Source organism: Bison bison, unplaced genomic scaffold (assembly GCF_000754665.1).
Source record: "Bison bison bison isolate TAMUID 2011002044 unplaced genomic scaffold, Bison_UMD1.0 scf7180017864255, whole genome shotgun sequence".
Classification (NCBI taxonomy): Eukaryota; Metazoa; Chordata; class Mammalia; order Artiodactyla; family Bovidae; genus Bison; species Bison bison.
The window spans coordinates 258,969-273,893 of NW_011494827.1; the positions used below are offsets into that span (position 1 = coordinate 258,969).

At 44.6% G+C, this 14,925-nt stretch overlaps 1 protein-coding gene across 1 annotated transcript in view; it reads right to left on the reverse strand.

Moving 5' to 3' along the window:
* Positions 1–14,925, reverse strand: part of OTOP1 (otopetrin 1) — a 48,422-nt gene that overhangs the window by 30,209 nt on the left and 3,288 nt on the right. Inside the window, exon 3 of the mRNA XM_010847780.1 lies at positions 3,728–3,864. Coding sequence (XP_010846082.1) covers positions 3,728–3,864 — 137 coding nt within the window. The remainder of the gene's footprint in view (positions 1–3,727; positions 3,865–14,925) is intronic.

A 14,925-nucleotide genomic window follows, 5' to 3' on the forward strand; every position in this document is an offset into this window, starting at 1 on the left:
TAAGGCAGCAAATGTTATGGTTACATGTACTTTACCACAATTTAAAAACAAAAAGTCTGTTTTAAAAAGTAATGTTTTTTATTCTTCCATCATCTAATGTAGCAAATGCACACAGTCAGAATCCAGTAAGGATAGAAAAATTGATTAATTGACTGACTGACAAAATGTCTTAAATTATGAAGGAAGAGATCTCCAAGCCACCAAGTGACAGAGTGATATTTTGAAAACCACATCTGCCCAGGTCTTTCCTCTGCCCAGAACCTTTGATGGCTCCCCACTGCCCTTGTGGGAAAGTCTTCCCAGGTCTTTCCTCTGTCCAGAGTCTTCAATGGCTCCCCACTGCCCTTGTGGGAAAGTCTGCCCAGGTCTTTCCTCTGCCCAGAACTTTAAATGGCTCCCCATTGCCCTTGTGGGAAAGTCAAAGCTCCTACAGCGGGCATCAGCCTTGACCAAGCACTCACTGCAATGTGCTAGGTATACACACCACACCTTTAATTTTCACAACAACCCCATAAAGGAGGCGTTTCACAGATGAGACCATGAGGCCCAGAGAAGTTAAGACATTTGCTCAGAGTCACACTGGTGGTGTGAGCCAAAGCCAGAGTCCGTGCCTATAAGGCCTACACCAAATCACGGCTCAGTCTGGGTCCATCACCCTAGCTCGCCTCCCCCTACAGCCCACACATCTCCTCCCTATCATGTGGAGGGGCTGCACACCCCCAAATGTCCTCTGTTATGGTGTCTGACACACCACACCCCTCTTTCCTTGACAAACACCCCTCACCTCAAAACTAGTGAGAGGCCTTCCTGGCTCTCCCTCATCCCTGGGTGACTTCATCTAAGCATCGAGTTGTGGTGCCGGCAGTGTCTCTTTTGTTGATTGTCTCCCCCTTGACTGACTCCTCCACAGAGAACAGACCATGGCTAGACTCAAGAGTACTGAACACAGGGCTTGTCATTTGGGGGAAGAAGGAAGGAAGGAGAGGGGGAGGAAGGGAAGGTGGGAGGGCAGAAGGAAGTTCTTCCTGGTCCCCTAAGGCTTTCCACATTGTCACTGGAATCTCTAGAAGATTGTTCCTCATGGGATGGGATGAGTTGCATGCCCCTGGAATGAACTGCATTCATCTGCTGGCACTTCCAGAACAAAATACCACAGGTTAGATGGCTTAAAACAGCCAAAACTAATTTTCCCCCAGTTCTAGAAGCCAGAAGTCTGAGATCAAGGTACTGGCAGGGTGGTTCTCTCCTTCCCTGCAGATGGCAACCTCCCTTCAATGCTCTCACACTGCGAGTCTGTGTCCTCCTCTCCTCTTCTCATAAGGACACCGGTCCTGTAAGATTAGGGCCCACCCTAGTGACATCCAAGACAGACCATAAAGAAGAGAGAGCACTGAAGAATTGGTGCTGTCAAACTGTGGTGCTGGAGAAGACTCTTGAGAGTCCCTTGGGCAGCAACAAGATCAAACCAGTCAATCCTAAAGGAAATAAACCCTGAACATTCATTGGAAGGACTGAAGCTGAAGCTGAAGCTCCAGTACTTTGGCCACTTGATGAGAAGAGCTGACTCATTGGAAAAGACCCTGATGCTGGGAAAGATTGAGGGCAAGAGGCAAGGGGGAACAACAAAGGAGGAGATGGTTGGATGGCATCACCCATTCACTGGACATGAACTTGGGCAAAGTCCAGGAGATGGTGAGGGACAGGGAAGCCTGGCGGGCTGCAGTCCCTGGGGTTGCAAAGAGCTGGACATGACTTGGTGACTGAACAACAGCAAAGTGACCTCATTCGGCCTTGATTACCTCTGCCAAGATTCTGTCTCTGAACAATCACCTTCTGAGGTCCTGGACTTTAGGGCTTCAACACGTGAATGTGAGGGACACAATTCAGCCCACAATAATTCTCAAAAGTCAAGGTGACCCTTTTGCACAAATCACCCTGGGAGCGCCTGCCCAGTTCCAGAGCTCCCACAAAGACAAACTTCTGCTAAGCTCTCCAGGCACATCCTCTCAAAGAGCTTCACTTGTGAGAATGTGTTCCATCTCAAGAAATATTGTAAGGTCACCAAGAGCTGGCTGGCAGTCACCTGGATGCAGGTGGAGGCTGCTGCTGCTGCTGCTGCTAAGTCGCTTCAGTCGTGTCCGACTCTGTGCGACCCCATAGACGGCAGCCCACCAGGCTCCTCTGTCCCTGGGATTCTCCAGGCAAGAACACTGGAGTGGGTTGCCATTTCCTTCTCCAATGCATGAAAGTGAAAAGTGAAAGCGAAGTTGCTCAGTCGTGCCCGACTCTTAGTGACCCCATGGACTGGAGCCCACCAGGCTCCTCCGTCCATGGGATCCTCCAGGCAAGAGCACTGGAGTGGGGTGCCGAGATTAAAAAATGGTATCATTGGCCTTCAGAAGTGAGAAATTTGTCCTAAAGAACATTCCTCAATGGGGGAATACAGAAACATTTTCAGCAATAGCAGTATCGCTGAATCAAGCTCATGGCTTTTCAGGGTGACTTCTGTGGAGGCAAACCAGCGAGAATGTTTATGTATGTATAAAGAATGTACACATGTATAAGAATGTGAAGTCGAAGCTCCAATACTTTGGCCACCTGATGCAAAGAGCCGACTCATTTGAAAAGATCCTAACGCTGGGAAAGATGGAGGGCAGGAGGAGAAGGGGGCGACAGAGGATGAGAAGGTTGGATGGCATCACCAACTCAACTGACATGAGTTTGAGCAACTCCGGGAGAGAGTAAAGGACAGGGAAGCCTGGCACACTGCAGTGCAGGGGTCACACATAGTTGGACCTGACTCAGCGGCTGAACAACAACATAAGAATGAGTGTGTGTATGTATACAGAATGAATGTATATACAAATAACTGAATCATTTTTCTGTACAGCAGAAATGAACACAACGTTTTAAGTCAACTACACTGCAATTAAAAAAAAAGAATCACGGCATCTTGGTTGTGACTTTGGGCAAGTCATTTATCCCCTCTGTCCTTAGTGTGACGATCCAAGAGCTGTGCTTGTGGACGTGTTGAAAGCACTACACAAAGTGAAATGCAAAAGTCCAACAGAAACACTACTTGTTACTTTTGCAGTTATGTCAACTCTGACAGCCTTCACCAGGGACTTCGGCCAAGAATGGAAGCTATGCTGGAGACCCATCTCGGGTCTTCTTCAAAATGAGGTTTTTCTGATTCTAAGCTACAGACTTAAATTACATATCAAGTCCTTCCTTCTTAGCCACACCAAGTTGACCAAGGTTGAGAAAGAAATTCTCATACATTTCTAAAGATTTTAATCCACAAGTAAGCAAACAAATCAAAAAAAAAAAAAAAGCGTCTCAGTGACTCAGAGCAGAGACTGTAATGGCATGAAGTTTTTGGGGGGATGATGAAAATGTTCTAAAATGGATATAGGCATGGTCACACAACCCTATGAATATACCAAGCCACCGAACTGTACACTTTAAATCAGTGTGTTGTGTGGGATGTGAATTATATCTCAACAAAACTGTTAATTAAAATTCCCCAAGCCTTTTCTCATGGGCTCCAGCCTGGCTGAATTTCCTGACTCTTCACCAGTGTAAGTTTTGCCCCTTAAGATTCCCACAAAGGTGGCCACGGGGACAGTCCCACTGCACAGAGGAGGTGGTCAAGAGACCATCTTAGACACCCTGGGATACACTTGACAGATATCAAAGCAGCCTAAGCAAACATCGTGTGGTTTACCTGCAACAGGGTATGCACCGCATGGGTGACAGGGAAAACTCCTTCAGTGGCTGATAAACATCCAGAAAATCCAATGAAGTACCCAATTTTAAGGCATCCCAGGATGATGGTAATGACTGCAAACAATGTGATACTACCTGAATGGGGTGGAGAGGCGGTAGAAACACACACATATAAGTGTTGGTATGCACTGATATCATTTCAAAACAAATTATATTAAACCCTCATATATAAACTCAAATGATTTTTGACAAGGGTGCCAAGATGGCTCAACTGGGAAATGGCATTTGTTTCAAAAACTGAATCTGAGAAACTGGGTATCCACATGCAAAAGAATGAAGCTGGAGACTTCCCTGGTGATCCAGTGGCTAAGACTCTGTGTTCCTAAAGCAGGGGGCCTGGGTTTGATTCCTGATCAGGGAACTAGATCCCTTATATCGCATCTAATAAGACCCATGGCAACCAAATAAATGTGTGTGTTTTTGTGTCTATGCATGTGTGTGTTAGTTCAATTGTTCAGTCCAACTCTGCAACTCCATGGGTTGTAGCCCACCAGGCTCCTTGTCCATGGAATTCTCCAGGCAAGAATACTGGAGTGGGTAGCCATTCCCTTCTCTAGGGGATCTTCCCAACCCAGGGATCAAACCTGGGTCTCCCACATTGCAAGCAGATTCTTTACCATATGAGCCACCATGGAAGCCCAAATAAATAATTTTTTTTTAAATGAAGCTGGATGCTCACCTTACAGCATATATAAAAATTGACTCAAAATGAAAAATGTTAATCTTTCAGTCATGAAAGATGTAGGAACCCGGGTTTCCTACATTTTAGGCAGAGTCTTTGCCATCTGAGCCACCAGGGAATGAATCAAAGACTTATTCTAAAACCTAAAACTATAAAATCTTAGAAGAAAACATAGGAAAAAATCCTTATAATGTTGGGTTTGGCAATAATTTATTGGCTATGACACCAAAAGCACAAGCCACAAAAATAAAAAATAGTTACATTAGTTGCTCAGTTATGTCTGACTCTTTGCAACCCTATGGACTATAGAGTCCATGGAATTCTCCAGGCCAGAATACTGGAGTGGGTAGCCTTTCCCTTCTCCAGGGGATCTTCCCAACCCAGGGATCAAACCCAGGTCTCCTGCATTGCAGGTGGATTCTTTACCAGGTGAGCCACAGAGGAAGCCCACATTAAAATGAAAAAAAAAATTAGGCATCAGAGGACACTATCAACCCACAGAATGAAAGATAATATTCACAAATCACATATCTGATAAGGTGAGAGTATCCAGATTCTATGAAGAACTACAATATAACCATTTTATTAAAAAAAGCAATTTAAAAAAACAAGCACAGGACTAGAATGGACATTTCTCCAAAGAACATATGTAAATGAATATTTAACACATGAAAAAACACTCAACAGCACTAGCTATTAGGGAAAGGAGAATGAAAATCACTATGAAATGCCATCTCACATGCATTAGGATGGCCACTACCCAAAAAAGAAGAGAGAGGAAAAGGATGGCTGGGGAAGGAGAGGGGAAGGGGAGAGAAGGGGAGGACGGAAGGAAGGAAGACAGGAAAGGAGGGAGCAAGGGAGGAAAGATGGAAAATAATAACAAAGATGTGGAGAAACTAGAATCCTTATACACTGGTGATGGGAACATGAAATGGTGTAGCCCCTGTGGAAAACGGTATGGCAGTTGCTCAGAAAATCAAAAACAATAACTCCACATGGTCTGGCAATTCCACTTCTGGGTTTCTACCAAAGGATCAAAAGCAGGGGCACAAAGGGATACGTGGACACCCACGTTCATGGCAGCATCATTCACAAGCGCCTAAGGGAGGAAGCAACCCAAGCGTCTATCATTGGATGAGTGGATAAAAATGCAGCATGTCCATTCAGTGGAATATGATTCAGCTTTAAAAAGGAAGGGCGTTGTGACACGTGATACCACCTGGACGAACCGTGAGGGCATCATGGAGCTCAAGGTCCATAAGTGAAATAAGCCAGTCACAAAAAGACAAATGCTGGATGATTCCACTTATTCCTTGGAGTAGTTGCATTCACAGGAACAGAAAGTAAAACAGTGCCTGCCAGGGGCTGGTGGAGGAGAAAATCGGGAGTTATTTAATGATACAGACGTCTAGCTTTACAAGATGGAAGAGTATTGAACATTAACTGTAATTAATTCACAAAAAAGAATGTACTTAACAGCACTGAACTGTACCTTTAAATGATTAAGCTGGTAAACTGTATGCTATGTTTATTTTATCACAATTTTTAAAAATTTTAATATATATAAAGCAAATTCTACTATTGGCCTCAGGAGCTAAAACTAGAAGAAAACATTATGACTTGTTTACCATTGTACAGGCCTCAGGCATATTCTGGGGTCTGACAAATGATGTACATTCAACAGAATTTGGGCAAAACAAAAGAAGTCCTCTAGAAGATTTTCCCATGCAAAATGATCAATCTAAGAGTGTCATTGTTCTGCTCAAAATATCTCAGTTCTTTGATCCTAAAAGCCCGCTCACTAAAGAATAAAAGTAAGGGGGATAAGGTATACAGGAACTTTCTGTACTATCTTTGCAACTCTTCTTTACAATAGAAAGTTTACTTTTTTAAGAATGACAGGGACTTGTCTATAGTCGTGGCATGTACAATGCTGTGCTAGTGACATGGAGAAAGGAAACACCCTTTAATGGTATATCCGCCATGGTTGACAGCAAATGAAAACTAACAAAAACAGGCATATGAATAAGACTGGAAAGGAGTATGCAAAATACATTAAAAAAGGAACTTATAGCCAAATGAAGAAAGTAGCAAGAAAAGCATAACTGTGGAGATTTGATCAAGGCCAAAGTCCCCAGTCCCTCTTCTGGCCCAACATCAACCACCATTCATACCTTCTCTCCCACGAAAGCAGGAAACCAGATCGTGTGTGACATGCATTATGGCAAGAGAGAGAGGAGGGCCTGGGCCATCACAGGGAGCTCTAATGTTACAGCTCCGGCCTAAGAAGCCTCCAGTGAGGAGTAATGCAATCTCCTGGCTCCTTTCCACTGCTCAAAGCCTTAGAGAAACAACTCTAAGTCACATTTTTTTTTTTCCAAATTCTGGAAAAACCCCCAGTGAAATCAGAAACTTCACAGGAGTGGAGATTCAATCCCAGGGCTTTGAAACGGTTTGACAAATGCATGGTTCCTTTTGATGACAAAGAGAAACGGCCAGATGAAGTGAGGCGGGCTGGTTGGGTGGCAAGGGCAGAGGCTGTAACTCTGGAGACCCGGCTGTGTCACGGACAGAATGTGTGAGTTCAGACAGGTCAATCCCAAGCTCCTAGTCTTGGTTTTGCCATCTATAAAATGAGGCTAGTCCACAGCCGTGGTTCTCAAACTTGAACCTGGGTCGGAATCACCTGGAGGACTTGTTAAAGCAAGGAGTACTGGGTCCCACCCCCAGAGTTTCTGATTCAATAGGTCTGGGGCAGGATGTCCAAATTTGCATCTCTAACAAGTTCTCAGGTAGAGCGTATGCTGTTGGCCTGGGACCCCACCTGGAGAATCACTGATTTGGGACATCTCTGTCACTGACATTTCAAGAGTTGTGATAAGAACATCACATGCCTTCTCACATTCCTGCAGCCCTTCCTTCCTTCATCCATCCTCCCATCCATTTCTTTCTACAACAAATGTTTTAGGGACTCCTACTATACATGAGGGCCTTCCCAATTTGCCCAGTGGTAAAGAATCTGCCTGCCAATGCAGGAGACGCAGGTAGACATGAGTTCAAGCCCTGGGTGGGGAAGGTCCCCTGGAGGAGGAAATGGCACCCCACTCCACTATTGTTGCCTAGGCAATTCCATGGACAGAGAAGCCTGATGGGGTCAGGGGGTCCATGATGTCAAAAAGAATCAGACAGGACTGTGCAACAGAGCACACACACACTATGCATGAGGCATTTTGCCTGGCAAGGCACTCAAAGGTAAACAAGATTGCTGGAGAAACAAAAATACACACATATAACATCGCATGAATTGGGGTGTGCAGAAGATACAGAGAAGTAAGCTGGCACCAAACTTCTCATCTGCATCGTGCAAAATCAGAAGCCAGTGGAAGAGTAGCTAGAGTCCACTGCAAGGAAAGGACTGCAGTTGAGAAACCCTATTCCCAGGCAAGATGGTGCCCACGGGTCAGGGCAAAAGACAGAAAGATATTTGAAGATATGCTGAATATAATTGTTTGACACCTCTTTGTTGTTCAAATAAGATCCAGGCACTTGGGATATAAAAACATCAATAAAGTATATGCCCTTGGTGAGTTTAACCTGCTAGGGGGGAAGACAGGAAAATAAGCAAATAAGTGATAAACACAGAAGAAATGTCAGAAAGTGCCAAGTGCATGAGGTTGACGATGGTGGTCAGAAAAGGATTCTCTGAGAAGGTAACAGCTGAACTGACAAAAAATGTTGGGAGAAAAATATCCACAGAACTCACCTGACAAAGGGCTTTAACCAAACAATCAGGAGCCCTCTTAGCGAGGGAAGATGAAGAGGAAAGGGAGAAACAGTGAGTGATAAACTGTGCAACAGACTGAAGAGGTGGATGGATGTATAATGGAAGGAAGGAGAGAAGGAAGGGAGGGAGGGTGTGAATGGGTGGATGATGGATGGATGGATGGATGGATAGTGGATGATGGATGATGGAAGGAGGGATGGATGGATTATGGATGGATGCATGAGTGAATGGATGAATAGTCCAATTTAATAGAAATAAGAAGAAGATGATAGAAGTTATACCCAAATGGATGAAGATAAACTGTCTGGAAATGTGTAATTTACATGCTCTTTAAAGACTTGTGATACAGACTAAAGCTGGGGATGGACTGAGTGAGGAGCAGAACAACTTTTCAAAGTTCTCATGGTAAAGTGATGGGTACTAGGGGAAACGAGGGAAACAAATGCATTCTAAAGGTCTTATCTCTTTGGAATAGAGAGGAATGGGAGGATCTTGGAGTGAGAAGCAATGTGGTGAGAATGAAGTAATATGTACCTGATTATGAGAATGAGGAAAGGTAAGCTAGTCATTATAGAGTAGAAAAACACAGTAGAATGTTCAAGTTCTCCAAAGAGCAAACACTGGAAAAGGCAAATGAGTCAACAATATGTAACATAAATCATTATAATCATCCTAAAGAAAAACAGAAACAACAAAATCCAGAATATAAATCATTACAATTAGAATGATCTAAGTCTCCCATTAATTAGTAAACAAAGATGGGAATTCTGAATTAAAACCAAAACCTAACTATAAGATCTTTACATGAAACACACTTTTAACTGAGTGACAACAGTGGAAAAGAGGGAGGTGGACAAAGTGGAGGTAGGCAATACAAACTAAAAGAAGTGAGGTAGAGAAGTGTTACTATCAGACCACATGGGATTTAAGATTCACTGTAAATACTCAGGACAAAGAACTCTCCCATCTTTATCATCACATGTGAGAAAGGACATCGTGTATGAGGAAGACATAATAATCAAACAACCCAAATAAAATCCTTTTTGTTTCATGTATTTAACTGCTACTTTAAAAAAAAATTGAGTGAAAGATTTCAGAACCAGACAGATCTAGCAGACACAGACAGGACATAGAGGAAGTGAATTGCACAACTGACAAGCTGGGTTTTATAACATCACCTTGCATGTTGATAAAAATCCACTATGTCATAAAAGCACAGAACATAGAGTGCCATGGTAGGTGCTAAATCCCTGGCTTCAATCAATTTTCTACCACTTTATTATTGTTGATGACCTTGAGCAACTTCCTAACTTCTCTGTGCCTCCATTTCCTCATCTGTAAAATGTGGATTATAAGACTGACTATCTCCTAGGGATGTTCAGTTCAGTTCAATCGCTCAGTCGTGTCCAACTCTTTGTGACCCCATGCACTGCAGCATGCCAGGCCTCCCTGGCCATCACCAACTCCCAGAGCTTGCTCAAACTCATGCCCATTGAGTTGGTGACACCATGTGTCATCCCCTTCTCCTCCCACCTTCAATCTCTCCCAGCAGCAGGGTCTTTGCCAATGAACTGGCTCTTCCCATCAGGTGGCCAAAGTTTGGGAACTTCAGCTTCAGTCCTCCCAATGAATATTCAGGACTGATTTCCTTTAGGATTGACTGGTTGGATCTCCTTGCACTCCAAGGGACTCTCAAGAGTCTTCTCCAACACCACAGTTCAAAAGCATCCATTTTTCAGCACTCAGCTTTCTTTATAGTCCAACTCTCACATACATATGTGACTACTGGAAAAACCACAGCTTTGACTAGATGGATCTTTGTCGGCAAAGTAATGTCTCTGCTTTTTAATATGCTGTCTAGGTTTGTTATAGCTTTTCTTCCAAGGAGCAAACATCTTTTCATTTCATGGCTACAGTCACCATCTGCAGTGATTTTGGAGGCCAAAAAAATAAAGCCTCTCATTGCTTCCATTGTTTCCCCATCTATTTGCTATGAAGTGATGGAACCGGATGGAATGATCTTAGTTTTCTGAATGTTGAGTTTTAAGCCAACTTTTTCACTCTCCTCTTTCACTTTCCTCAACAGGCTCTTTAGTTCTTCCTTGCTTTCTGCCATAAGGGTGGTATCATCTACATATCTGAGGTTATTGATCTTTCTCCTGGCAATCTTGATTCCAGCTCATGCTTCATCCAGCCCAGCATTTTGCATGTTGTACTCTGCATATAAGTTAAATAAGCAGGGTGACAGTATACAGTCTTGATGTACTCCTTTCCTGATTTGGAACTAGTCTTTTGTTCCATGTCCGGTTCTAACTGTTGCCTCCTGACCTGCATACAGGCTTCTCAGGAGGCAGGTAAGATGGTCTGGTATTCCCATCTCTTGAAGAATTTTCCACAGTTTGTTGTGATGCACACAGTCAAAGGCTTTGGCATAGTCAATAAAGCAGAAGTAGATGTTTTTATGGAACTCTCTTGCTTTTTCAACGATCCAATGGATGTTGGCAATTTGATCTCTGGTTCCTCTGCCTTTTCTAAATACATCTTGAACATCTGGAAGTTCTCAGTTCATGTACTGTTGAAACCTAACTTGAAGGATTTTGAGCATTACCTTGCTAGCGTCTGAAATGAGTGCAATTGTGCAGTAGTTTGAACATTCTTTGGCATTGCCTTTCTTTGGTATTGGAATGAAAACTGACCTTTTCCAGTCCTGTGGCCACTGTTGAGTTTTCCAAATTTTCTGGCATTTTGAGTATAGCACTTTAACAGCATCATCTTTTAGGATTTGAAATAGCTCAGCTGGAATCCATCACCTCCACTAGCTTTGTTCATAGTGATGCTTCCTAAGGCCCATTTGACTTCGAATTCCAGGATGTTTGGTTCTAGGTGAGTGATGACACCATTGTCATTATCTGGGTCATGAAGATCTTTTCTGTATAGTTCTTCTGTGTAGTCTTGCCACCTCTTCTTAATATCTTCTGCTTCTATCAGGTCCATACTGTTTCTGTCCTTTATTGTGATCATCTTTGCATGAAATGTTCCCTTGGTATCTCTAATTTTCTTGAAGATATGGCTAGTCTTTCCCATTCTATTGTTTTCTTCTATTTCTTTGCACTGATCACTGGGGAAGGCTTTTTTATCTCTTATCTCACCTAGGGGTGTAGAGGAGATTAATAAGGTCAACTGTCTCCTAGGGGTGTGGAGGAGATTAAATGAGGCCTGACATGGAAAGCACCCAGAACAGTGTCCCACAAATAAAAAACTTCTATAAGGATTCAAAGCAGAGACTCTGTTTGAATGCTTATTATCATCACTTAACTAGGTAGAGCCAATTAGAAGGTTCTGTAGCCACATTACTTGAGAATAATCCTAAAATATTTAGTGTTGGCAGAGGGGAGACCCCCTCCACTGTGTTAGTTGCCCAGAGCCCTCCTAGGAGTCTAGAATCTTGAACTGTAGACTCTTGGAGGTTGAAGGTGCCACAGAGTTAGTCTACATCCCCCATCTCATGCAAGGATGCTTCCCACTGCATCATGACCGGCACCTGTCTGGTCTCCACCTGAACATGCCCAGGGCTGGGAGGCTCACCCCTTGCATCACCAGCTTCTGCTTAGATTAGAATGCTCTTCCCCACACGGAACTTACGACAGCACTCCAGAACTACCATTCTCTTTCCTGGCAATTCTGCCATCATTCACTCATTCCTTCATCCATCCATTCAACTATCCATTCATCCATTTGATGATTCAGTAAATACCAACGGGCACTCACTGCATGTTAGGCAGTGTGCCAGGAGCTCAGGTTATAATGGGAAGTGCATTCAAACAGGGTCTCTGCTTTGAAGAGCTCACCATCTGGTTAGATCAACAAACTGAATGACACAACCTCCTGCTTGAGAAGTGCTAGGAAGAAAGTGAACAGGATGTTATAAGAACATACAACCCAGAAGACCCACCTGGTCTGAAGGCAACATGAAAGGCTTCCCTGAAAAAATGACTCTCATTTCCTAGGAAACCCCCTACCATCTCCACATCCTCTCTCTCCTGGACTGTCTGTACACCCCTTTCACTCCTCTTGGGGCCACCCCCTAGCAGCACCCACATGATGCTCAACGGGGGACACTCCACTTGCAGCTGACTTCCTTTCCAATCAGTGCCCAATCAGCATCAGCTTTTTAGGCAGCTGCATTGTAAGGCTGAAATCCTGAGAGGAGGTTTGTATTTTCTACTAGAGCAGAAATCCCATCCAAAGAACAAAGCAAAAAAATACATGTGAGAGAATGCGTGCAATTAGGCAAGACTTCTCTCACAGTGAGCCCAGGCTGAGCCTAGGAGATAGTCGCTCACTTTCCTGGGGAAATCGCTCAAAAACCCCTGCATCTTCACCTGCTCCAGAATTTTGCTGGGTGTCACTGTCATGCTCAGTTTTTTATATTCTGTGTATTCTTTTATCCTTTTTTAAATTCAAGGTAGCCTCCTAAGACCCTACATATTCTCCCTATATATACACGCGTGCTCAGTTGCTTGGTCATGTCTGATTCTTTGCAACTCCATGGACTGTAGCCCTCCAGGTGTCTCTATCCAGGGGATGGGATTCTCCAGGCAAGAACACTGGAGTGGGTTGCCCTGCTCTCTTCCAGGGGGTCAAACCTGAATCTCCTGCATTGCAGCAGATTCTTTACTGCTGAGCCACCAGGGAAGCACCTCCGCACACACATTGGGGTATCATCCTCCCCATTTTACAAATGAGGAAATTGAGGCAGAAAAGTGAGGCTACATGCAGGGGGGTGGGGCGGGGAGCTCTTAGCCCTCGTGCTCTGATGCCCCTCACTGTCTGCACCATCCTCGCCCCCTCTTGCAGCTCTCTATACAGGGGCCACACCCGAGCATCCTGTCCCCAGAACCCAACCAGTGCCCCAGAGCTCGGTCCAGGCTGTTGAACCAAACTGGATCAATGTTTCTGCCCAGCCACCACAAAAGGTGTCCCCATGCTGTGGGCTCTGTTATTCTCTGCATGTTCCAAAGATCCCTCTGCTGGGTGGAGAGGACAGAAGTTACATGGAAGTGAGGGATTTTGCCCCTCTGTCGCCCTCTAATATCACAAGGAGCTCAGCCCTCTTCTCTTTCTCACTCTGTCTGAATGTTTCCATTGACAGGGGCTCAACCCTCCCCCTGATGCCCTTTTAGCTTCTTGGTCCAGGAGATGAAGGTGATAACATCCACCTCAAGAACCGCTGTGAGACTGGAAATATTACACTAAGTGAAAGAAGCTGATCACCAACATGACATATTAGGTGATTCCATTCACTAAAATGTCCAAGCCAGGCAAATCTAGAGATAGAAAGTAGATTCACGGTTATCTGTTCCTGGGGTGGATATGGGGTAAGGGCTCTCAGGGGGTAAGAGGTATCAGGGGATAAGAGCTAAAGGGCACATGCTTCTATTTGAGATGATAAAACGTTCTAAAAACTGACTGTGGTGATAGTTGCACATATCTGTGAATCGCCCACAACCCATCAGCTTGTGCACTTTGTGTGTGTGTGTGTGTGTGTGTGTGTGAGTAGCTCAGTTGTGTCCAACTCTTTGAGACCCCATGGACTATAGCCTGCCAGGCTCCTCTGTCTATGGAATTCTCCAGACAATAATACTGGAGTGGGTTGCCATTCCCTTCTCCAGGGAATCTTCCCAGCCCAGGGATCAAACCCACGTCTCCTGCATTGCAGGCAGATTCTTTAAATGGGTAAATTGTAGATTATGTGGACTATGTCTCAAGAGGACTATTGTTTAAGAAACAGGAGAAGAATTGCTGGGCCCACTGACACGTGCTCACTATATCCGCAGCAGGAACAGAGGCCCAGGAAAACAAGGGGTGTCTGGAGGGTCTGTGCCTGCAGAGGCCTGAGGTGATCAGATTGAAATGAATATGCATCCTGAGGAGGGAACCAACCTGAAGCCCAGTGCCACGTTCATGAACTTGCTGAATCCGCCCTGAAATCAGCAGGGTGGACTGGAATCCCATGGGGACCCACCCTGACCGCTCCCTCCTTAGCCGCAACAGACACTGCTGCAGGGCTGCACGCTGGGTTTTGCAATCCTGCCAAGCATCCTCCAGGAGTTTCTGGCTGCACTGCCAGACTGTGGGCTCCCTGTGTTCAGAGACTGTTGCATCCTTGGGTCCTATAGCCTTCATCCCTTGCCTCTCTCTCCTCCTCTGCTCCCTGCCACCATCCCCGATGGGCCGCGCCTCTCTTCACACAGGTGCTTGGAACCATCTGTTTTTGCAACCTTCAATTTCTCACACATGGAGACGGCCTCTTTCTGAACTCCATCACTGCATCCCAACCTTTATCTCTACAGCCACCTGTCCTGGGCATGTCTTCCAGATGCACCTTGCCCCTAACAGATAAGAACCACAGTACTCAGAGCAGACGGAGAGGCAATGTGCTATGTACACAGATGCACCTCATTCTAAGTAAAAAAAGCACTTTGTAAGAATGTCTATATGTGTATAACTGGGTCACTTTGCTGTACAGCAGAGATTGGTGCAACACTGTAAATCAACTATCCTTCAGTTTTAAAAAAGAAAGAGAAAAAAAGAAGTAATGATAAGAGCTAATCAATTATTGTGCAGGAGAGGGCAGAGAAGCAACCAATGAATCTTTTCCTAAGCC